We start from the raw sequence: 26,230 nt of genomic DNA on the forward strand, positions 1-26,230 counted from the left end.
AAGACTCCTATTGAAGCCCAACGTTTGATCTCGGGCATGGCTGAGAATGATCAGAATTTTGGAACCAAAGCTATTGAGTCTGATCCATCTTCATCTGCTGAGATAAAAGAATTGAGATCACAACTATCTAACTTGACTGCTCTTATTAAGCAGATGGTGCAAGGAAGAGTAACCCAAGTCAAGAGCTGTAGAGCTTACGGTGTGATAGGACACTTATCTGAAGCATGTCCTCAAGCTTAAGTTAATGCAGTTGGGGGTTACCAGAGAAAGTATGACCTTTATATTCATTTACAAACTAGGATGGTGAAACTACTCTAATTTCAAATGAGGAGGTCAAGGGCAAGGACCCCAAAATCCAAGACCTTCCAATCAACCATCATCATCTTATTCAAGTATGTCGTTAAAGGACATTGTTAAAAATTGGACATTCACCAATTGCAAAAGGACTTCATCCAACTGTCACAGAACACCAAAGTATTGCAACATGAGACAAGGAGGAGGTTAACAAATTTGGGTACTCAGGTTACTCAACTAGCCACAATGGTGAGTCGTCTAGAAGGTAAGAGTTCAAGAAAGCTACCTGCTCAACCGCATCATGCTAATGTGATCATGCTTAGAAGTGGGAAGGAGCTTTTGTTTCCCACACTCTCTTTAGATGCCCCGACACTACCTGTTTCCATTCCATCAAAGCACGTTCTAACTCATGGTAAGTCCCAAAAGGAAACTAAGCTAGAAAATGAAATAAAAAGAATGAAAAAATTGAAGCAAAATATGAGGCACCACCATCGACTCCTAAGGTAAGTACATCTTCCTTACCTTCATATGAACCTTATGTACCTAAAGCTTCTTTCCCTAGTAGGTTGGCAAGATCAAAGTAGGAGAATAAGGATGAAGAACTCACTGAGATGTTTCAGAAGGTTCAGATGAATATCCCCCTCTTAAATGCAATTCAACAGATTCCAAGGTACGCCAAGTTTTTCAAGGAGCTTTGCATAAAAAATAGGATAGGTAAGAACAAAGAACGTGTGGTGGTAAGTAAAAACATCTCAACTTTACTTAAAAGAAATATGCCTGAAAAGTATCATGATTCAAGTATGTTTACTTTGCCCTGTGTTATTGGCAATAGAGTTATTCGACATGTTATGCTTGATTTAGGAGCCTCTATTAATGTTCTGCCTTATCATGTATATGAGAACCTTAAATTAAATGATTTAAAAAAAACTTCCGTGTGTATTCAGTTGGCCGATAGATCTTATATTCAGCCTCTAGAAGTAGTTGAAAATGTTTTGCTTCAAGTAAAAGACTTAATTTTTCCTGTTTATTTCTACATTTTAAAAATGGATGAGGTTAGTACACTTACTTCTTCTACCATTTCGTTAGGGAGGCTATTCATGAAAACTACCAAAACAAAGATTGATGTTGATAAGGGATGTCTTTCTATAGATTTTGATGGAGAAGTGGTCTCATTTAATATATATATGTAATGAGGTTTCCTAAGGAATATTTGTCTCCATGCATGGTTGAAATTCATGATTTTGTGGATGAGATTGTTTTGCATGATGATGGTGATTCTGATGAGTTGATAGCCTTTTGTATTGATTTGGATTCATATGACCTATCTCTTTCTTCTGTTAATGTTAGCAACAATGATAAATCTTCTTTTGACATTGGTTTTGGTAATTTGCAGGTATAAGGGAGTGAGCTAAAAGCTCTCCCTAATCACCTGAAGCACGTGTACTTAGGCGAAGGAAACACATTTCCTATAATAATCTCTAGAGAACTGACACCAACCTAAGAAGGCTCTTTAGTGGAGACGTAGCCATTGGGTGGACCACTAATGACATTAAAGGGATAAGTCCTTTTATTTGTATGCATAGGATCACTTTGGAGGATGAAGCCAAAGCCATGAAACAACCTTAAAGAAGGCTCAACCCCACAATGAAGGAGATTTTTCTTAAAGATATCATCAAGTTCAACGAGTTTGACATCATTTACCCAGTCTCTGATAGTAATTGGATAAGTTTAATTCATGATGTGCCCAAGAAGACCAACATGATGATAGTTGAAAATGATAAAAGAGAGATGGTGCCTATGCGCGTTCAAAATGGATGGAAGATGTGCATTGACTTTCGAAAGCTACATGAGGGAATGAAAAAAGGTCACTTTCCAATTCCTTTTCTTGACCAAATGGTTGAACGACTTGTCGGAAAGATGGATTTTTAGGTTTCTACCAAATCTCGATTGCTCAAGAGGATCAAGAAAAGACGACCTTCACCTACATTTATGGGACCTACGCCTTTAGAAGGATGCCATTCGGGCTTTGCAATGCCCCAGGTATGTTTCAAAAGTGTATGATAAACATCTTTTTAGATTTTATAGAAAAGTGTCATTTTATGGCTTCCCATGGTATTGTGTTAGGATATCTTGTTTCTTCCAAGGGCATTGAAGTTGATAAAAAGCTAAGATAATATGATTGCTAACCTCCTCTCCCCTACATTCATTAAGGAAGTTTGTTCTTTTCTTGGAAGTGCAAGTTTTTACCTACGCTTTATCAAGGAATTTCAAAGTTGGCTCTTCCTCTATCTACATTGCTGCAGAAAGATGTTCAATTTGAGTTTGGCAAGGAATGCCAGAAAGCATTTGATACTTTGAATGAGAAGTTGACCACCTTTGCAATTCTTCAACCCCCACTATGGGACATACCATTCGAAATTGTGTGTGATGCTAGTAATCTAGTAGTGGGAGCAGCTCTGGAGCATCGGGTTGACAAGAAGAGAAATGTCATGTGTTTTGCATCAAGAACCCTCAGTTGCATTCAGATTAACTACACCACAACTGAAAAAGAGTTTTTAGCTATTGTTTTCGCATTGGATAAATTTCGTTCTTATATTCTTGGCTTTCCTGCTACAATCTATATTAATCATTCCGCCCTTAGGTACCTTATGATCAAGAAGAAGTCCAAACCTCGACTTGTTTGATGGATTATTCTCCTTCAAGAATTCAACTTGACAATTAAGGATAGGAGAGGAGTAGAGAAGTCAGTAGCAAATCACTTGAGTAGGATAGTGCAATAAGAAGATCCGACACCTATGTGAGAGGACTTTCCTAACGAGTATTTGTTCCAGGTGACCACTTCGATACCATGGTATGCTGACATGGTTAACTTCCTGGTGACTGGTAAGTTCCCTTATGATATGCCTACTTCTAGGAGAGCTAAACTACATAGTGATTTCAAATACTTCGTTTGGAACCCACCTTACCTTTGGAAGATTTTTTTTGAGTCAGTATTGTCAATTTGTCATGAACTGTCATGTGGTGGGCATTTTATCCCTAAGAGAACTGCTAGAAAGGTCTTAGATAGTGGTTTGTTTTGGAACTCTCTATTTGTTGAATATTATGCATATTGTAAATCTTGTGAGAAATGTCAAAGGTCAGGATCACTTTCTAGGAGGAATGAAATGTCGTTAAACTCAATTCTTGTCTGTGAAGTTTTTTTTATATCTGGGGAATGGATTTTATGCGGCCCTTTCCCTCTTATTATGGATATCTGTCTATTTTGTTAGCTGTCGATTATGTGTTGAAGTGAGTTGAGGTTATCTTCACTAGGACTAACAATGTTGCCATCGTTTTAGGATTTCTAAAGGTTAACACATTTTCCAGGTTTGTCATCTTGTGTGCTATAATTAGTGACCAAGGTCCCCACTTCTGTAATCGGACCATTGAAGCTCTTATGAGGAAGTATGGTGTCCATCACCTAGTACCCACTCCTTATCATTCTTAGACGAACAACCAGGCCGATATATCCAATCGAGAGGTAAAGAGTATTTTGGAAAAGACTGTCAACCCTAAAATAAAGGATTGGAGTAAGTGCCTCGATGACGCTCTATGAGCATATAGGAAAACTTACAAAACTTCCATTGAGACAATGCCCTTCAATCTCGTTTATAATAAGGCATGCCACTTACCGGTTGAGATTGAGCACAAAGCCTACTGGGTAGTGAAATAGTGCAACATGAGCTTAACCTAAGTAGGTGAAAAAAGGCAACTTGAACTACAATAGTTGGAAGAGTTAAGACTTGAGGCCTACGAGAACTCTAGGATCTACAAGGAAAAAACCAAACTGATTCATGATAAGGGTCTCGTAAGGAAAAACTTCACGGTTGGTCAAAAGGATTTGCTTTTTAATTCATGCCTCCATCTCATGTCATGTAAGCTTAAATCCAAGTGGCTTTAACCATTTGAAATTGTTAACGTTTTTCCTATAGTACTGTGGAGATGAGGATCTTAAAGACAGGGAAGGAATTTAAGATGAATGGGCACCATCTCAAAATTTTCAATAAAGTGGAAGTGAACCTTGCTCGCTTGGGCTTAGTTTTGACTTTACCCTCTTTCACGTGAGCTCATCCTCACCCAACATCGAGCAAACGACGATAAATATGTGCGCTTCCTGAAGGCAGCCAGACGTTAAAATTTACCTACTTTCAATTTTTTTGTTATTTCATTTTTTCCCATTTTGTTTATCTTTTCTTTTTTTTTCTTTTTTTTTTTTTGCCTTTGACAATTAAAAAAAAAACAAAAGTAATAACTGAAAGAATTTTGATACTTCTCTTTCTCATTATAGGACATTTTTTACTCTTCGTTAAGCAGCTTGTCCTAAATTCATGTTCGCGTCCAAATCTAAAGGAGTTTTTTTGTACCCCTAGCTCCCTCTATTTGTCCTTTTGCATGATATTTAGCTTTGCAATACATTGAGGACAATGAATATTTTAAGGTTGGGGGTGGTTGCGAAGCATTTTTCTTATCTTGTGCATAGCATATATGGTTCATTTTTTGGGGGATGGCTAAATACTTGATATAGATGAGATACAATTGCTAAATTCTTTTTTATGAATAAATTGATTCTTGTATACTTGTGATCTTTGGATAGTCTTGAGCATCTGAGCTCGAATTTTGTGATGAATTCTTTATTGATTGCTGAAAAGTAGAATAAAAATCTTTATTCTGAATGTCTGGATGTTGGTGTTTTATACATTTTCTATTTGCTTTGTTTTTTTTTTTTTATATCTTTTCAATGATAAGTCGATAATGCAATCACTGAGTTTTATGCCTTCAAGAAGGGAAATTATTTCATGATTTTGAGCTCATTCTAAAAATCTTTTCATGAAAACTTATGCATAATGAAGCTAGGCTAAGCAATTTTTTTATAAAAATCCTAAAGAATCTTAGAATCGGGTTATCCCTCTCGATTTTTTGTTGTCACCTCAAAAGGCCCACTTTTGGCTTAGCAGTAACCGTTAGTGCCTTAGAGCAAAGTTAGACAATGAGAGAAAAAAGTGGCCTAGTGTGTTATTAAAGCAAATGAAAAAAAAAAGTGTTGCTAAAATAATGTTGAAAAAAAATTATAAAAAGAGGGTAAAAGTTAGCTTGCCTAGAAAAAGTAGTGGTGTGTGTGCATGGATAGAGGGGAAAAGAGTTACCTTTGCCGTGTCTAATTAGGACCCTACAAGAAAAGAGTGGTTAGGTTTCCAATGGTTGAGTGTGAAAGTTAGCCCTCTAGGTAAAACCGATGCCTTCAAAGTTTTGTATGTGTGAGTCTTAGGCACTCTTGGCTAGGTGTTGCTCTTTGTTTAGCAAGAATGATATGTCTAAGACTAATAATCGAGACAGCGTAGAGAGAAGATGAAATAGGAGTAGGATAAAGCCTTTTTAGGCATTCTTTGATTTTTTGAAAAAAAAAAATTCAATGTCTTAGTGTTCATTAATACATGATCTTGATTGCAAAATAATCTTTTACAATGAATCTCAAATGAGTGTTTGAATTCAGTTTGTTATATGATTAATTATGTAGCTCGAAAGACTATTAAAACTTGAGTTATGGACCACTATATAGAGTGAACAGTATCTTGTTGATTGCATGATTGTATGTTGTGACCTTGTTTGGGACGATCAAGAGTTAAGTTGAGGGTGTTTGTTCGCTCTCAAAAAACGTTAATATTATGTCCTAATTCCACCATATTGAATAATTCTTATACTTAAATTGTCTAAATTGTAAGTAAATTGACCCCAAGGAGCAAATATGTCATTTGGATGAAAATCAAGCAAAAAAGAAGCAAAAATGGGAGTTGGATGCACCGTGTTGAAAGAAGAAAACAAAATTACCAAACTACCCTTGAGGGCAGTGTTGCAATCCTCCCTTGATGCTGCCTCAACGCTGGAGTTTGTGCATTGCCCATGTTCAGAGCGATGCAACGCTCTTGGCATGAAGGACCTCAACGTGGCCTCGACGCTTAAAGGTAGTAGCTACTTAACATGGTAGCGTTACAATGCTACCCAACAACATTGCAACGCTACGAACTTTGACGGAAATTCTTACTCTGTGTGTGCATAACTGAGTGTTGTAACACTCTTGTCAGCATTGCAACGCTGCAACCTGATTATAAAAACATCTTTTCCATTCCAGCGGAGGGTAGAACGATTTGGAGCCGCATTGGGAACGATTTTTTGAGAAGTTTCACCAGACTTTTACTATTCTTTCCTCTATCTTTCTATTCCTTTCATTATTGCTTTCAATTTCTCAATTATTGTTGCTGATTTGAAGAAGACGCAAGGCTAGGTAACCCTTTCTTCTTGGGTTTAGTAGTTTTATTCAATTTCTTGAGGATATTTAATTAATGATGATGAATCCTATGAACTTTTGAATTTAATTTGAGTTTATTTTTAATAGAATTTGATAGAATTGATCTGACAAATCATTTTTTTTAGGGTTCTTGTATGTAATTTCTACATGGTGACTCCTTAAGAGGGACCTAATTAACCTACAGATTATGAGCTTCAACGATTTGATATTAATTGGCTAAACTCTTTAAACTGAATTAATCAATATTCGTTAATTATTGAGACATACCACTATAGCTTAGTAGTTGCACTCTCTTCACTGTAGATATATTTCTGTCCACTTGATTTAATCATAATCAGTAAGTCGATCCTTCACAAGTCATTCATATTTACAGCTATGTCAAAATTAACGTTTTACCCTTGTAATACATCTTGTTTCTCAAGTCTCCGCTGATCCTCTATTGAATAATTGGTTTATGGTCCAACCAATAAACCAAACCCCTCTCTGTCATGAGAGGGCGAGGTCCCTTTGTTCAAGATTAGGGGTTAGTACTTAAGGGAACAACTTATCTATTGACCCTAAAATGGGTAGGAGTGAATTTTTTCTTGCAAGACTATGTCCTTAACTATCTATCTGGTCTTACCCCTAAAATGGATGGTTTATTGAGCGGACATGAAACCATTCTCACCTATGCAGATTAAAGGATAATCCTAAATAAACAGGAGTTCATAGTTAGTTCAAGATTAAGATCGAGTTACCTTAGGTCATCAATTTGAAATAGTCAGTTTTAATAGTAAATGGTTGTTATAAAGAAAAGTGACTATTTCGTGGTCTGGTCTTATATAAATGTCTTTTGCATAGGATGTCTCCACTCGCATATGAATGATTTTGGGATCATATCGTTTGTATCAATATATAAAGTAGGTCGGATCCATAATGTCCCCAGGATAAGGTATCCAACCTCATCCATATATTTATAGACCTTTTTGGCTATATACTAAAACTTGAATCTCTTTTATGTCTCTATATAAAGTTTAAGTATTCATATTATAGCCATGAGTTTGTTTATTTGATTTTATAAAACATTGCAATTCAATAACATCCTTATTGATAAAAACTTCAACAACTTTATTGTGAATAGAATATATTTAGTGTTTACAAATCGCTAGTTATAGGACATACCCAACATAGTTTATATTTGGACTATATACTGTTTCTTCATTAGAGGGATCAGTGATACTTAAGAAGTTAGATGTAATTACAGGCGTAAAACGGTAATTTGACTAAGCTGTAATTACCAGCAATTTATGAATGATTAACTTACTGTTGATTGATTATATCTATGGACACAAAAATATATCTACAGTGTGAAGAGTGCAACTGTGGATATTTAGTGGAGTGACCTGCAGTTAATGAATGTTGATTAATTTAATTAAAGAGTTTAATTAATTAATCTTGTATCATTGAAGCTTCTAATCTGTAGGTTCATAAGGTCCCCTTGTTAGTTCACTAAGGGTTAAACAAGGATAAATTAATTTTGGATTAATTTGAATTGTTCAAATTAAATAAGATAAGTAATTGTATATGATACAATTAATAACGTATGGAGATACGTTATCATATAAATTAATTTTAAATAATATTCAAGATTATACTTCATTATATGTGAGAGATGAATATTTGAATAAGATTTAAATATTAATCATATGAGTGAGATTCATATTAAACTATAGGTTATAATTAATATGAATAAGATTCATATTATATATATATGTATAAATTATAAGTTATGTGAGAGAATATTATTTGAATATGATTCAAATGAAATTAAATATGTGATATTTACTTTGTTAATTAATTAATATTATTGAAATATATATTGGATTTGATATATATATATATATATATATATATTAAATAACTCCCATCGGGAGTTATTAGGAGATGGTGCAGGGAAGTTATAACTTCCTTTACAAACCACCTCTTCCTCTCTCACGTAAAAAGGAGGATTTTTGGCATCCTTGATTTTAGTCTTGAAAATAGCGAGAAAACAAGTGGTGGTGTCTTGCTGGTTTATTTTGTTTGTGATCATAAAGTTCGAAGAAAGATCTTACTGTTCGTGAGTTTGAAGTGTTCGAGCATTGGCAGAGAAGATTAATTATAGATAGTCTTCCAGATATTCTTCTCTTTCCCTTAAAAGCATGCTTTAGTTGAATGTTTATTCTGTATATCCATGTGATTTCTCTGTTTTTCACTGTTTTCAAAATGAATTATACTAGAACATGCATTCACATGCTTCCGCTATGGAATTCCATTCCTTTAGTCCAAACATCCACTTAACCTTGATAACCTAAATGTATTTGGCTTTGTCATTTATGTACACCAAATTCAAGGAAAACTATCAAGGATTATGATTTTACTCGTGAGATTTGAATTTTGTCTTAATTTAATCCTTAGGTTTTAAGATTTATACTTTTATCCTCAAATTTTCTATTAAATACTTACTTTAGTCATTAGCATTAATTTATATAATTAATTAACAATAATTATGAAGTAAATTTAATTTTAATAATGAAAGAAAATAATAAAGAGCTTTCCACATAGATAGACTTATATTACACTATTGTCTACTTTCAATTTATTTCAGAAATAGCCCAATCAACTACAAAATTTCCACTAATGTTTGGAGTCCGTTTAGCCTTATCCATGATTTTTATATATAAAAAAAAAATTAAAAAATATATATAGAATTTTGCATCTCTCTCCCCATACATAGCCAGGGGCTTCCTACCCATTCATTTCCTTTTTAAAAAGAAAAAAAATTGTTGGTATCCCCTATTCTTCCTCTTCCTTTCTTCAAATCCTTTCTTCCTCCTCCCTCTCTTTTTCTTCTTCCTAGTGGCACGAGTTGCAGTAGCTGGGAACGAGAGACAAACATCGGACGATGATTGGGCAGTTGCTGAATAGATCTGATGCTGGGCAAATCTAGGCGCAGGGTGTTGGGCGAATTTGGGCGCTGGATGATGACTGTAGATCAAACCTCCATGGGAACACCGGAGACTTCTCAGGAGCCTTGTCTAGATCGGATCCTCGACGACATCAGCGGCACCTTTGACATGGGCACTGTCGATGCCATCGCCTTCCATTTTCTCAAAGGCATCTACGATATATATGAGATATATTGATTCTCTCACATATTATTTATTTATTTATTATTATTACTATTTTTTTTTTTTTTGTCTTGTATGGAGGTGTATGAAATTTTTTTTAATTAACCTTAGATTTTTCTATCAAAGTTTGGCAAGCTTTTAATGGTTAATTAAATTAAACTCTTCCCAATTGTTTTAATTCAATATTTACTAAGGCTACCCATCTAACCTTGGTTGTGTTTTTAACAACTTCTATGATATATGTATATATATATATTCATTTTCAATATATATCGTGATATATATCTTTGACTTTTTATTTAGACTTCCTATTTTATGATATATATGCTTATATATATTGAACATTGAGTCTATGTATAATATATATTGTGGTAGATAGCTTTGTTTATTTGAAAATAATGATGTTTTAAAGTGAATTGAATTGGTCACATTATTAAGAATTAGCGATTCCTGTTAGGGAGCTTCTATTAAATTTTGATTGAATTTACTCAATCTTGCTAGTATATATCATATATTGGTTAGAATATCCGTAAACATTTAAGACAATGTTCTAACATATATTTAAAAATAACCATGGATCTAAAATATGGTGTATATGAGATAATAACGCAAAATAAACAATGGACTATAATAGAAAAACTCAAATAAGTTAGACTACCATAAAAAAACTGCATTAGAATGACATACATATCAGACATATGGGAAATATATTATAGACACACGAATGATATCTAATTAGAAGTGCATACATGTTAGAATGTCTGGGATATATACATTAAATAAACAATGAAATATATTACATCAAACCAAATAATACTCAATACAAACAATGAAATATAACACATAATATCATAAATCAAACATGAAAAATGAAGGAGACTACCGTAAAATGCTTGATACGTGAAATGTAAAAAAAAAATCATATTAAATGCATTTTCTCTCTTCAATTAATAATGAAAAAATTAATGTTAAATACATTTTCTCTCTCCAATTAAAAATAGAAAAAAAATTATATTAAACGATTTTTTCTCTCCAATTGAAAATGGGAAAAAAAAATCATATTAAATGATTTTGCTCTCTCCATACTAAATGCATTTTCTCTCTCTAACATTAAGGGAGCTTCATAAATATGAAAAAATATATATGTAAAAAATAGATATAAATAAGTCGAAAAAATGGTAAATTGTCCAAAATTAACACTAAAAGTCTTCTTTGAAAAGATTCAAATTTAAAGACATTTATGAAATATATGACCCAAAGATGATTTTTTTTTGTGTAAAAATCTCAATAGTAAAACTTAATTAATTACAATTCTTTTAATATATTTAAATTCATTAGTAGACATTAAGATGAAAAGTGAATATTTAGTGAAAAAATTAAGGTTAAAAGTGTAAATCTTGAAATTTACGGACCAAATTGAAATAAACTCAAATCTCAAGGGGAAATTGTAACATTTTGAACCTGGGAACCATATTGAAACCAAACTCAAAATTTAAGGACTAATTATGTAACATATTGCAACCTAGAGACCAAATGGAATTAAACTAGACCTAAAACTTAGGGACCAAAAAGATATATTTTTCCCCAAAAAACTCCCAAATTTTGGTCTTGTACTTTTAGATTTTATTCAATTTTAGTATTTGTACTTTCAAATGTCCAACTTTAGACCACTTACTTTAGAAAAATCTTAAATTTACTCCTCACTATTAGTTTATTGTTGTTTTTTCAAAGTTTTTTTTTTATTATTTATTAACATTTTAACTATAATTTTTGAAATATATTTTCATATTGTATTTTATTGCATGAAAACTATTATTATTATTATTACTTAACCAAATTCGATAGAATATAGGACTAAAATTAAGATTTATTAGAAATAGTGACTAAAATTAAAAATTAAAAATTTTATAGACTAAAATTAAACAAACTTCAAACTCGAAAGTGCAAAAGTCTGAGTAATATTTTAGCCTATTTTCAAATAGTTTGAAGAAATGAATATTCTAAAAACAAGTGGAAAAGCATTTAATTGGTTATGTTGTAAACAAATTTTTATATGTTTTGCTTATATGGATGGCCAACATGGTGCCGACTCTTAAAAAATTTCTTGGTCAACACTTCATATCACAAAACGCTCCTTCAACACGCATGGTTTCTTCCTATATAAAAAAAAACTCATAATCTTTTCTCCAAACATATCTCTCCTTTTCTAACTTTTCCTCTTTTGACCTAAAAACAGAAACAAAAATAGTTATCAGTTTTTAGCAAAATGGAGAAGCTTTGGTGCTACAAGAGAGTATTCGAGCATTTTGATTCGGATGGAGACGGTAAGATTTCCCCGTCCGAGCTGCGGGAGTGTATAGCGGTAGTGTCGGGGGAGAAGCTATCGATGGTAGAGGCGGAGGAGGCGATGGCAGAGTTCGACTCGGACGGAGACGGGCAGCTGGAGGAGGAGGATTTCGTGAGATTCGTGGACGGGGGAGGGGAGAAGGAGAAGGTGAAGGAGCTTAGAGAAGCTTTTAAAATGTATGAAATGGAGGGCTCTGGATTTATTACGGCGGAGAGCTTGAGGAGGATGTTCAAGAAATTGGGAGAGACTAAAATTAGTTTGGGAGATTGTAAGGCCATGATTGCTAAATTTGATCTTGATGGTGATGGTGTTCTTAGTTTTGATGAGTTTAAGGTTATGATGTCATAAATGAGATGCCAAAATTTTATCATTTTGTCCAATTCTTTATGATTTAATCATATAAAATATGGGGTAAGTTTCAATTACGCCTCAATTTAAAATATTTAATTTTAACCTTTTACTTTGTAATTACTTTTAAAAAACTATCCTCGAAGACTTTTCATTAAAATGATTAATGAAAATTGACACTATATTGTAAACATTGACACGCGTACATGATATCACTTACAAAGTTGTCATTATGATTGATGTATAAAAGTTAATATTATGAATGATGTTATTAATAATGTTTTAGATATCTTTTGAATTGAAATAAATGGTAACAATAGTATTAATTTTTAATATAATAGTTGAAATAAATGTTTATATGATGCTCTATACACTTTTTCAATTTTACAACAACCGTTGACATTATTAACTATATATATATGACTATCTCTTGTATGTTTTGTTTTAGATTTTACATGTCACCTACTCTTGGATTCAAAATTTGTTTAAATTTTAAGCAAAAATATACTACCTTGGTAAAATCACAAGTCATAAAATTCTCTCTTTCCTTGCTCGATCACATTAATCCACATATTGAAGGTGTTTTTTTTTGTTATGAATATTATTTTCGTTCATATCGTAAACACTTTCTCCAAGCATTCCAATCACTTATAATCTACATATTGAAGGTGTTTTTCATTTCAGTTAGTATAGATATGTAAATATGATTGATTTCAGAGAGAAGGTAGAGAAAATTTTAGAGAGAGATGTGTAATTTCTCGAGACTATTACAACAAACATATGATACTTAAATGCTAGGAGCTAAGGCTTAAATACTAAGAGCTAAGGCTCAATAGGCTATTACATCTAAACTAAACTAACACTAATTAACATAATAGAAGATGTAATTACATTAATATTAAACACTCTAACATCCCCCGCAAGTGAACGATGGTTCAACGATGTGAAGTTTGAACAAATGAAAAGCATAGAGATGGAGACAACATGGAGCTTGAAAATTACATGAAAAATGGAGAAGATGAAGAATGAGAGTACAGATGCAAGAGAATTTGAGATATGAGAAATTGGAAGGAAAAATTAGAGATTAAAGAGAAATTGATTTATGGGAAGAGAAAATAAGGGATGTAGAGTTAAGTTGGTAATTACTATCTACGAGTTTAGATGATCTGTGGAGTTTGATTGTCTGTGTTTGGGGTGTAGAGTTGGGTCGAGTTGTGTTAGAATGTCTGTGTTTGGGGTGCTGAATTAAGTTGAGTTGAATGTCACACCCCCTCCCAAGCTTACCTCTTTCACCTCGAAGGAGGCGTGAAGACAACAAATATCGCCCTTTTGTGATACCTATTGTCCACTTTGATCTCTTTGCTGACTTTTTATAAAATCTAAAGATTTTAGAGTACGGATAGTTTACTTTATTACAATCAAAATTTAACATTTTTACATCTAGTACCACAGACTTCCTACTCCAATACCTACAACCAGACTTATAAGACTCCTAAAAACTAAGACAAAGAAATACACTTGTAGTGTGACAAACCTTGATTTCCAATAACACTCTGGACCTCTTCTCCTTTACACTATCTGGGGGGGAGAGGGAACAAAATATTTGGAAACATGATTTGGAAAGCCTAGTGAGTGGTACTTTTATAAGAACATACGTTTTTCTTTTGAAAACCTTTTATAAATCATTTGAATATAAATCAAATCCAGAATATCGAAACACTCAATGAAATTCCAAAATACGAGCATCAACTGATAAAACATATTAAGTAGAATTATGACATGATCATAAATAAATCCCAGATAAGATCCACATAAACAATCATCAAGTTCTGAAAATCAGACACTAAACTCATTATCACTTAACCATGTGTACATGTCAACATAGAATCTCATCATAGGTTCAAAATAGGCCTGTAGTTTCTCTGAAAATCCTGTACGAGAACTCCTTCACTAGCTCAAATACCAGATCTAGAGATCTTTTGACTATCTAGTTGGATATTCCACCATAGGCTCAGAATCTAGACTCAAATCTTTCTGACTATCATAGGCGGTCCCTAAGGGTACAACAATCAACCTTCAGAGGTTTGAAATTTAATCCCTCAAACCACATTAAAGTATGATTTTTCCAAAACAAACTAGAGGTTTAAACATTTCATTTTCCACCAAAAAAAAAAATGTTGAAATAGTATATATATTATGGTAGAAGACATGCTTTTATACAACCATAGATAAAATACACTTATCAAATCTAGGGTTTTCAACAAGAATAAAATATATAGATCATGCCAAATATTTCAAATCATACGTATATCTAATACCATATATGTATGTAACAATAACCAAAATATTTGAAAATAAACCACTCATAGTTATGGCAAAGATTCATCTTTCTCCAAGCCTTTCCAGGTCCCTCGGCTTCTCCAACTATTATCTTGTCCTTACTCAATTACTCGGTAGCACCTACTCGAGAGCATTTGGGTATTTACTCGATGCTCGATTATTCGATGGTATTTACTGGTATTTACCCGATGGTAATTACTCAATGATACTCGATGATACTTGATGGCACTCGATGATACTCGATGACATTTTGGTAATTTTCTGATTCTCTTCAATTTATTGATTTTCTTGGTCATTTTTATCTTTTTAGCCCGATTTTCTCTTAATGACTCCTAAACGCCTCGGGAACTGTTTTACCTAAAAAATTGGCATTTAAATCAAACAATCAACACAATTTTGGGAAAATTAACATAGAAAATATACATAATTTAAAAACCTAACAAAATACTCCCAACTTAGCTCTTAGTCGTCCCGATCAAGTCTAAACTAGAAATATGCATACATTCAAGCAAAAATGAATTGTTTATTGTTTATTCAAAGTTTTATTCTTTTATTCAAAATTGACCTATTCAAGTTTGGCACATTTTCATCTTCACATCCAAATGGTCTATACATTCAAATATTTTACACAATGAATTGATTCTCATCTCTTTTCTCAACAATCAAGGAAGTAAAGATATAAGTAAGCATTTAGAAATTCAAAGTTTTGCTAACAAAAGGTTGAAGCTTATTTTGAATTTTTTTTTTCTTGCAAAATCATAAAAGAAAAGATTACCTAGTTTTAGTTACTTAAAGGCCTAAACTAATAGAAAAGAGACATCCAACTTTCAATTCCTATTCACCCTACACTAGCCCGGTTATCGGTCTATGATATGCCTACCTTGCATTGGATAGAGGAAATTCCAATACAAGGTGCCTTTTTTAAACTCACACACACAAAACGTAATTGGCATTTCTTTTACTTAGAGGGATAACTTTCACACTCGCACCGTCGGGAACCTATCACTCTTTTCTCGCGGGCCCTTACAAAAACACGATGAAGGTAGCTATTTTCATCTCTACCCATACAGACACATGTTAGTGAAGGTTATGTTAATTTTGCAAATTTGCTTTATTATTATTATTTTTTGAGCTAGCAATTGTTTTTTATATACTCTAGGCCCGTTTTATTCCTTTATGTCTAGACTTGCCTCTAAAACAAGATGGTTGTTCTCATACCAAAGTTTGTCCTATCAGGGTAACAAAGAAAATTAAGAAGATATGAAATTTCTAAGAGTTTAAAGGTTCTAAATAAATCTAATGAATATGTATTTGATTATTTATGAAGTTAAAAGGAAAATAAAGTTTCTTTTGAAAAATGAGTATCAAATTTTTGTAAGAAAAGCTTTAAAGGTCTAAAATTTTGTTTGTATCCTTACTAGAAAGAGTGTGTCATCAAATTTCATCAATAAGAATCAAGAGATTAAGTAAAAACAAATGATGCACAGAAAGAAAGTGAATGAGATTCTTGAATATGTAAACATGAATTTATTGCATTCAAGGCAAAAATGGTCTTTTGAAGAATAAAGAATTTAATAAACATGTTTTTCAAAGAATCAAAGTTACGCCATCAAGATGAATTAGAGCCTCAAATTTATTCAGATATGTCAGAGCAGAATCACAAAATCTATGTAATCAATCTAAGTAATCAACAATCTATTAACCCAAGCTCAGATGCTCAAGGGTTCTAGTCATGCAAAATTTTTTAGCGAGGCTCATTTTTAAAGCTAATCAAAGAATACAAAAAACATGCAATGTTTACCCACCCCCAACTTAAATATGGAACATTGTCATCAATGTTTAGAATAAGAAAATGAATTCAAGAAACAAAAAGGAAGGGATGTAGAGAGAAACTTCCCTAGTTTTGTTGTTGATCATTTATTTGTTTGAGAGAGAATTTTCTTGCTTTTGTTTGTTTTTTTTTTTTTTTTAATTCTTGAGATCTCCTTTTTCTTTTATTCAATAAATCACCTAGGAAGAAAAAGAACAAAAATCAATTATTCCATTTATTTGAAATGCTAAAAATAAGAAAGAAAGAAATAAATGAAAAATAAGAAGAGAAAGAAAAATGAAAATGAAAAGAAAGAAAGGGAAAATTTTGTCCTATTGCAAATTTTTAGCGTTGTTTACTCGATGTTGGTGAAGAGGGGTGTTAAGTATATGAGGGATTGGCTAAACGCAAGTCCAATTCAACTTGGTTTGCATGCCCTTCATTGTAGATTTTGAGTATGTGTCTGTTCACTTTAAAGATTTTTGTGTTTTTTAGGGAACATCAAACTTTTTGGTGTTTCTAGGTTTTTGCTTCTTGGGATTTTTTAAACAACTTCCCAAGTTTTTGCTCTTCTTTAGAGAAGGGAAAGCTTTGGGCTCAATCCCTTTTACCTGCATTTTAAAAATGGAGCAAAGTTTAAAAGCTTTGTTTTTGTTTTTGTTATTACAAAAAAATTTTGAATTTGAATTATCAGTTGAAGGTTTTTCATTTATACAAACTTTGCTTTGAAAATTTGAATATTCTTTTGAAGTATTTACATTTTGGCAAAATTTGTTGTTGAGAGAATTATCGTTATCATCTTTTGAGGAAGATTCATTCTTTTCAGAAATTTGAAGTGAAGAATTAGAAACATGCTTTTTATTTGAACTATCATGGTCACAAGAGGGAAGAGATGTATGAGAAGAATTGTGAGTAATCAAATCAAAACCATAATGAATGGAAAGAGCTACCAAACAATGAGAAATTTTGCATAACATGCCATCAATGATGTGATCAATTTCATCATATGTGTTTATTGAACAAAGAGAATACTATTCCTCCGGAAATCTCATGGCGTCATAAATATTGAAGGATTTTACCTCTCCATCAAATTCTACTGACAAAGACTCTTTATCTACATCAATTATAGTTTTTGCAGTTTTCATGAAGGGTCTACCAAGTAGAATGTTAGAGGAAGAAGTAGAGTATGGTTCATCCATTTTTAAAATGTAAAAATCAACGGGAAAGACTAATTCTCCAGCTCTCAATAAAATATTTTCTACAATGCCTAGGGGTTGAATAGATGACCTATCCGCTAGTTGTATGCAAACATTCGTTTTTTGTAGGTCATTCAGTCTAAGATCTTCATAGACATGAAAAAGCATGACATTTTTTGATGCGCCTAGGTTTAGCATGGCATGAGTGATAATTCTATCTCTTATCTTACAAGGAAGAGTAAACATTCCAGGGTCTCTACATTTCTGAGGCATGTCATTTTTTAACAAAGCAGACACGTTTTTGCTAACAATTACTCTCTCATCTTCTTTCCCTTTTCTTTTTTTAGTACATAAGTATTTTAATAATTCAGCATACCTAGGTATTTGTTGTATTTCATTAAGCAAAGGAATATTAATTTGTACCTTTTTAAACATTTCAATTAGCTCGTGGTCAATATCTTCTATCTTAGGTTTTGCTAATCTACTGGGGAAGGAGGCCTTAGGTACATATGGCTCTACATTAGCGGGAGAGTAGTTACGTACCTCAGGGAAGATGGAAGATTCCTCAATTCATTTACCTTGTCATCATGATCAGTTATCTTTTCAAGCTTCTTGGGAGTTGGTTGAATTGGGCTAGCTACTTGGGAAGAAGAAGGAATTTCTTTATCGCTTCTTAGAGTGATTGCGCTTACATTTGCATGCTTCAGTTGAGTAGTGAGCTTTCCTGATGATTTACTCTCAAGCTTGCTTACCGCAGTTGCTAGTTGTGTGATTTATGTGCCCAAGTTTGAAAAACCTTGTTGGGTTTCTTGTTTTGTGTCTTGTTGAAGTTGTTTTGTTTCTTGTTGAAGTTGTATGTTGTCCTTTTTCAAATTGTGTAATTCATGTTGAAATTTTAACGAATAGATATTTAACTACATCCTCGAGAGACATACTTGAGAAACTTGAAAAAGATTGGTTTCGGTCCTCAAATTACCATTGGGATCCCCACTTGAAATTTGAGTAATCTCGCCATGGTTATAAGTTTGCTCATAGGGGTCGTACTTCCTTTGGAAACCTCTTATTGCATTAACTTGAGGTTGACCTTGTAGGCAAGCTTCCAAAGCATGTCCAACCATTCCACATGCTCCACATGTTTTAATTGGGGAAATCCTCCTTGAGTAACCTGAGTGAAAAAGGAAACTAGATTAGATACTTGAGTTCTCAACTCACTAATCTCTTTAGCTTGAACAACATTATATTCTAGAGTCCTTGATCCAAAGTTCTGTGAATTCTCCACCATGGTTGATATTAGTTGACTGGCTTCAGTGGGCGTTTTGTCAGCTAAAGTTCCATCGGTGGCTGCATCAATATTGCTTCTGTCAGATGGAAGCAATCCTGAATAGAAATATTGAATAAGATATTGGTCAGAACTTTGATGATGGGAAAAGGAAGTACAAAGTTGCTTATACCTTTCCCAATACTCATATAAGGACTCTCCTACCAATTATTTTATACCATATATTTTTTTTCTAATATTATTAGCCTTAGATAATGGGAAAAAATTTTCTAAAAACATTTTCTTAGGACCATTCCACGTGGTGATCAATCCAACTGGCAAGTAGTACAACCAATTCTTAGCCACATCCTTCAAAGAGAAGAGGAAGACCCTAAGATTAAGTTGTTATTGTGTTACCGCATGTGGGTGCATACTGTCACGTACCACATGGAATTCTTCATGTGTTTGTGTGGGTCCTCACCTAGATTACCTCGAAAAGTGGGTAAAAGATGAACTAAATCGGGTTCCAATTCAAATGTTACCATAGTCTCCAGGTACACTATGCATAACAGTTGTTGAGTGTGATCTGGTTCAACAAGCTCTCTTATCGTTTGCTCACTTGCTTCACTCATAGTGTTTTTTTGTATTGGTTCCTCTTATTGACTTGATTCTTCAAATTCTCCTTCTTCTCTTCTTATTCTTTCCTTTTGTAGTCTCCTCTCCTCATGATCGATATCTACAACAAAATCACAAAGTATACTCCAAGAGGAACGGGTCATGCACAAAGAGTTGGTTCAATCAAATTAACTATTTTTTTGTTATTTTGTTTTTTTTATTTCTTTTTCTAAAAGAAAGAAATTCTAGGATTTTTAAAGGCCAATTGCACGGTACCTCAACAATAGCGCTAATTTGTTTAGTCTAAAATAGGCGTCATTAACTCTATCTTACCCAAAACAAATGAAATTTATAATACTTTAACTACAACTAGAACTAACACGTAGTAATAGTGGAGTAAGAGGTCGATCCCAAGAGAACCTCTATTAATTAAGGGGTTGTTTGTTTTCAAGAACTAGAAGCTAACTAAGTGAAAAAGCAAGAATTGATATAAGAAATTTATTAATGAGAGAAATAAGAGAGATTATGAGATAAGATTCTGAAATGAAATCTTGGGGATTTTATTAACCATAGTTGTAATTTTGTTATAGAACTATGCAATTTTTGCATACAAAAATTCATTAATCTTGAGTCATCAATTCAATCTTAATCAATTTTGTTCTAAATCTCAGCAAGAACATTCAAAAGAAAGTAATTACATGAAAGAAAGTTCAAGGAATAGTTTCAAGAAAGTGTCAATGTACATAATTCCCCAAGAAAAAAGATTACCTACTCATGAATGATGAAATTCTCCAAGCAATCCATTGATAGTTGATAATTGGTACAAGGATTGAATACAAATTGATTGAATCTCTCAAACATTTACAATAATAGCTCCATAATATCGAAGTCTCTCTCTAAAAATTTGAGTTTTTCTTCTCTTCTCTCCTCTGAAAAACTAAAACAACAAAATTTTATACTTGTAGGCATAGCATCGCGATGTCAAGGTCAGTGTTGCAATGATAAATTGTAGAAAATCCAAGAAGCATTGGACTAATGTTGCAACGTTGTGCTAACACTTGGTTGCGTAAGGTGTGCGGGATGAATCACGTCAAAATTTGGAATGTTGCAACACTGTGGGGAGCATTAGAACATTGCCCTGTTTTGTAGAATATAACGTTTTGTTTTCAAGAAAAATTCGATACTCGATACACGATGGCCTTTACTCGATAGCATTAACTTGATAAAAAATAGAATAAGAAGAAACTCAATGGTACTTGATTACTTGATGCTTGATTATACTCGTCAGCCTTACTCGATTGCTCGATAGCATTTTGGTATTTACTCAATACTCGATTACTCAATGGTATTTACTGGCATTTACTTGATGGTATTTACTCGATGATACATGATGATATTTGATGACATTTTAGTAATTTTCTAATTTTCTTAAATTTATTGATTTTCTTGGTCATTTTTTTTATCCTTTTGGCCTGATTTTCTCTTAATGACTCCTAAACGCCTTGGGGACCGTTTTACCTACAAAATTAGCATTTAAAGCAAATAATCAACACAATTTTGGGATAATTAACATAGAAAATATACATCCTTTAAAAACCTAACAACATGACTCACATATAGGTAAAGAATTTTCTTCTAACGCACTTAGAAGTCCATTCTTAACTAGTCTCTCAATCCTATTGATATTTATGTGTCCTAATATTAGATGCTAAAGATGGGCATTTTCTTTAGGAGAAGTTCGATGTCTTTTATTCTGAGTTATCATAGTTTTAAACAGTTCAGTATCAAGGAGAGCTTTAGTTGTGAACAATCTTAGTAAATAAAGATTGTCTTCTAGCTTAACAAAACAAAGATCTATATCATTCTTAGAAATAAATGCTTTTCTAAAAAAAATGTACAACATATTTTTGTTCAATTAAACACTTTACAGAGATTAAGTCCCTCTTTAAATCAGAAGCTACAAATACATTTTTCAATAAAATATAATTTTTCTGTAAAGTAAGTCGGAGTCTTTCTACTACCCTTAGAGAGACAAGTTGCCCAGTTCCTACCGCATCATCACCTTGCTTGGCCTTCTTTTCCATCAAGTATTTGAGACAATTCCTTTTCCATTGTCCCTCTTAGTTGCAATGGAAACATATTCCCTTTGCAACCTTGGCTTTCTTGCCCTTTTGGGCAGCAGCTGGTGAGTTAGCCTTCCCCTTTCCACCTTTTTTCTTCTTCCACTTTTTGGTGCTGGAAAAGAAAGACACAAACTTAATTCCAGAGGTCGAACTTCTGAATAACTTTTTAGAGGACGAGGCAACATTTGCCTCACCCTTCTGTTCCTTGATCTTCATCAAGGATTAGAAAGTCTGTAACTCGTTGAGTAAGGTGGTAATGTTGTAGTCAATCATGTTCATTACAACATTGCTACAGAACTAAAGGAAACTTTTAGGTAAAGTTTCTATGATGAAGCTAATCTGACTGGCCTCATCAATGATAAACCTATTCATCTTTACCATGTTAAAGTGGACCATCATGTTGAGAATATATTCTTGAACGGATGCCCCCCTTACATATGAACAATGAAGATAATTTTAAGAGCATCATGACTGAGTTGTGTGGGCGATTGTTCAAACATTCCCCGTATGGACTCCACGATCTCACAACCAATGAGCATGGACTCATACTTCTTAGTCAAGACTTTAGAAAGACTTTTCATTTGCCCTTACCCCTTTACTGAAATGAAACTATCTCAATCAATATACAAAACAACTCCATGTTCCTGTAAATACCATCACCATTTTTTGATCCAGAAAGTGTTAACTAGCTTAACACTTTCTTGTAAGTGTAACTCCTCATTTTAGATTCTAGCATTCCGCCCAATGAGCCAACTGTAGGAAAAAACCGATTGGGGAAAAAACTAAAGCAACCGTATCCATTTTTGGAGTTTGAGTAAATAGTCATGCAAATGCCATCTGTAAGGGGACAGAAACAAAGGTGCCTCGAGGCCGAGCATGAAAATTTACTACAAACTAATGAGAGAACCGTGGGATGTGTTGATACACATCCGCTCCCGCTTACTATAAACACTCTTTCCATTCACCTTGGTATTGACCTATACAAACACCACCCATAGGGGAACACAAGCAAAGGTGCCTCGAGGCCGAGTATAGATCTTACAGTGTGAACTATGAGGGAGAAATGTGAAAAGAAAAAATGAAGTATCATATACCCCATTTTCCTCCCATTGAGTATTTTCCCAAAAGGAACACTTACTTTGGATAGTTAAACAATTTTGATTAATGTTCATTAAACATTTTAATAAACTTTAATAAAAAATTGCATGCTCGTAGTAAATCTATCTAATTCACCTTCCAGGTTAGTTCCTAGATAGGATCGTTCTGCTTCCATCAGCTTAAATACCCCAGCCTAGACAAAACTAGCCTTAGATAAAGGTCCCTTATAGATACATTTGCTATAATTTTAATCTTTTATTAAAATCAATTTAATCCTATTAAACTGATTAAAATATTTAACTAATTTCTAATCATATTAGAAATATTGTAAATTTAGGTCTATGTGAATCATATTTTAAACTATTGATTTTAACCTAAGTTTGCATGCAATTCTGAATTATTGATTTTAATTTCTAATTTCATTTAATTATAACAATTATAAAATAAATGAAACATATTTTAAATCATTAATTGCATATCTTGACATACTTAGTAAGATTATAACAATTATAAAATTACCTAAAATAGTGTCATGCTTCATGGAGTCTCAATTTTAATAAATCATTACTTTAGTCACACATAACAATTATATATACTAAAGTAATGAAATAATTAATAATATACATACTTCCATACATCCAAACTATATATTATAACCCTTATAATATAAATGATGCATGGCTATGATAATAATGCATGCAAACATATATTATAACACTTATATTATATAATGCAGAAGCATGCTATAAATAAATCATGTAACTATATTATAACATTTATAATATTCATGATACATGATTAAATGCATAACCTTTGGTGTGATTTTACTATATGGCATACATTATGACATATGTATATAATTAAACCATACGTCAAATGCATAATTTAAAGAACAATATATGGATCAGGATTAGAATCCTAAACCATTAATTAAATTAACATTTATATTAATTTAATTAATTAAGATCTAACTATTACAATAAAAGGGCTGCAACCGCGAATTACTCGGACCAAGCCAACTGAACGCAAACCAGCCGAACCACGAACCAAACCGTGCATGAACCACGTCATGTTTTCTGTCTCAGAGCGTTGAAACGCTGTGACCTAGCGTTGCAACGCTATGAAAAAATCTTTGTCGTCTCTTTGCAACATTGCAATGTTGTTTTACAGTCACCTACTGTACAGTCGCAAACTTCATCGTTTCTACTCTAGTTTGGGCCTTGTTTTCTCCAGAAACTCATCAGAAAAGTCACGAACGACATAGGACAATGAATTGCATACTCAATTGCAATAGTTATCCCCAAAACATCAGGCCCTTACAAACCAAATTTGTAAAGAAAAGTAGTAAAGCTACAAACCAATCCCGAAAACATCCATAAATTGCAAACTATTCATTCATTCATCATCATGAACAAAATTACAGAATGCAACCCATCATAAACTGAATTTTAATTCTTAAAAAATAAAATTGGGATCAAGAACGCCACTCTGATACCAATTGAAGGACTGTGAGGTTCATAGCGGAAGCGGGGATCATTTCCAATTTTCAAATTTCACAAAATTAAAAATACAGAGAATATTAATATGAAATTTACAGAATTTCACAACATGCTTAGAGATTAAACAGAGAAGGTGAGTTAGGGTTTGGATCATACTTACTCTTGAAGCCAATAATTCTTCACGGTCTCTTCTCCACGAGCGTTCATGAACGAAAAACCAAAATGGCCACCACAACAAGATTTTCCTTTGTATTCTTCGTTGGATTTGAGAATTAGTAGGAGTGTGTGGGCTCTGCTATGATTTTGAAAGAGAGGGAGAGAAAGGATTTGAGAGATTTTTTTTTTAATCGTTTTTTGGAAGAGAGGATTTGCAACAGAGACACTTTGTGTCTTTTTACGAGGGAAATCACGATAACCTCCCACTTCCATCAGAAGAGGAAAATTAAAGGAGGGAGTATAAGTCTTTCTTTTATTAAATTCAAACTATTTTAATTTAATTTAAAATATATAATTATATAATACTCCACTTATTATATTAATATATATATATATATATATTATATATATATATATATATTATTACTATATGGTTTATAATCTATTATAACATATAACCTATAGTTGTTTTATTGTATCAAATACAATTAACCTTAGTTTGAATTCTCTCAATCATTTATGAATTTAATATATGAATCCAATTCCATTTTATTAGTAATTGAATCATATTCAAATATTTAATTCCTCTCAAAATAAAATTATATTAATATTCATAATACAATATAATTAATTATATCACATATATTAATTGAAAATTAATCATAATTTATAATATATATAATATATTAATCCCAATTAATTTAAACAATTCAAATTAATTTAGAATTAGTTCTCAATAATCCATGTTGAGCTACAGAAGAACCTTGACTTGTGTAGATTCAAATTCCAATGGTACTTGATAATTAATTAATTTCTTTATTAAATTACTCACATCCATTAACTGTTGGTCACTCCACTAAAGACCGACAGTTGTACTCTTTGCACTACAGATACAATTTTTTGTGTTCTATTGGATATAATCAGTCAATAGTTATGATGACCCTTCACAAATTCTCGTACGTAACAGCTGGGCGAAAATTACCATTTTGCTCATGTAGTTTAATCTAAACTCCTTAAATACCATTGATCCATCTAATGAACAATAAGTTATAGTCCAACTTGTGGGTTGATGCCCTAAAGTCTCGTGTCCTGTAGTTTGCAACAGTATGGATGATCATTGTGTGTTAATATATGATATTTACTTCACATCTTGTATTTTGCTCGGTTAATTGTTTTATTTGCTTTACAACAAACCAATAAACTAAAATCCTTGGTTATCTGTTATGTGACTCAAGCAATGTATGTGGTGACATACAAGTGGATCATATCTTGAGTGATAACACAATGATCTATAGTATATGGATATAGAGGGAAACCTTATCCTGTAAGCTACAGATGCAGCCCGCTTTTGTGGAATGGTCACAAGTGTTGTGACTTGTCACAGATGTTATGATTCTGATCATTCGTGTTGGGGACATGCGAGCGGGGGCGTCCTATACAAAGAGTTTGTATAAGACCTGACCACGAAGTGTTAACGTCTCGTTTATATATAACACCGTTCATGACAGAGCTTCACTTCACTAGGATGACCACAGGTAACGTGACCTCAATCCTGAGTGAGTTGGAACTCCCGCCATTAAGGGCACTCCTTTGATTTTTATGAGTGTGAGTGGCCATGTCGTTGATTCAAACCTACTATTTTGGGATTCGTTGA

General features: G+C 32.8%; 1 protein-coding gene across 1 annotated transcript; it reads left to right on the top strand.

Moving 5' to 3' along the window:
- The first annotated feature begins 11,988 nt into the window (after positions 1–11,988).
- On the top strand, positions 11,989–12,555 carry LOC120092019 (putative calcium-binding protein CML19). Its single transcript, XM_039050213.1, has one exon. The coding sequence runs from the start codon at positions 12,053–12,055 to the stop codon at positions 12,479–12,481; it is 429 nt and encodes a 142-aa protein (XP_038906141.1). The 5' UTR covers positions 11,989–12,052; the 3' UTR covers positions 12,482–12,555.
- The last annotated feature ends 13,675 nt before the right edge of the window (positions 12,556–26,230 follow it).

The sequence above is a fragment of the Benincasa hispida genome, chromosome 1 (genome assembly GCF_009727055.1).
Source record: "Benincasa hispida cultivar B227 chromosome 1, ASM972705v1, whole genome shotgun sequence".
Taxonomy (NCBI): Eukaryota; Viridiplantae; Streptophyta; class Magnoliopsida; order Cucurbitales; family Cucurbitaceae; genus Benincasa; species Benincasa hispida.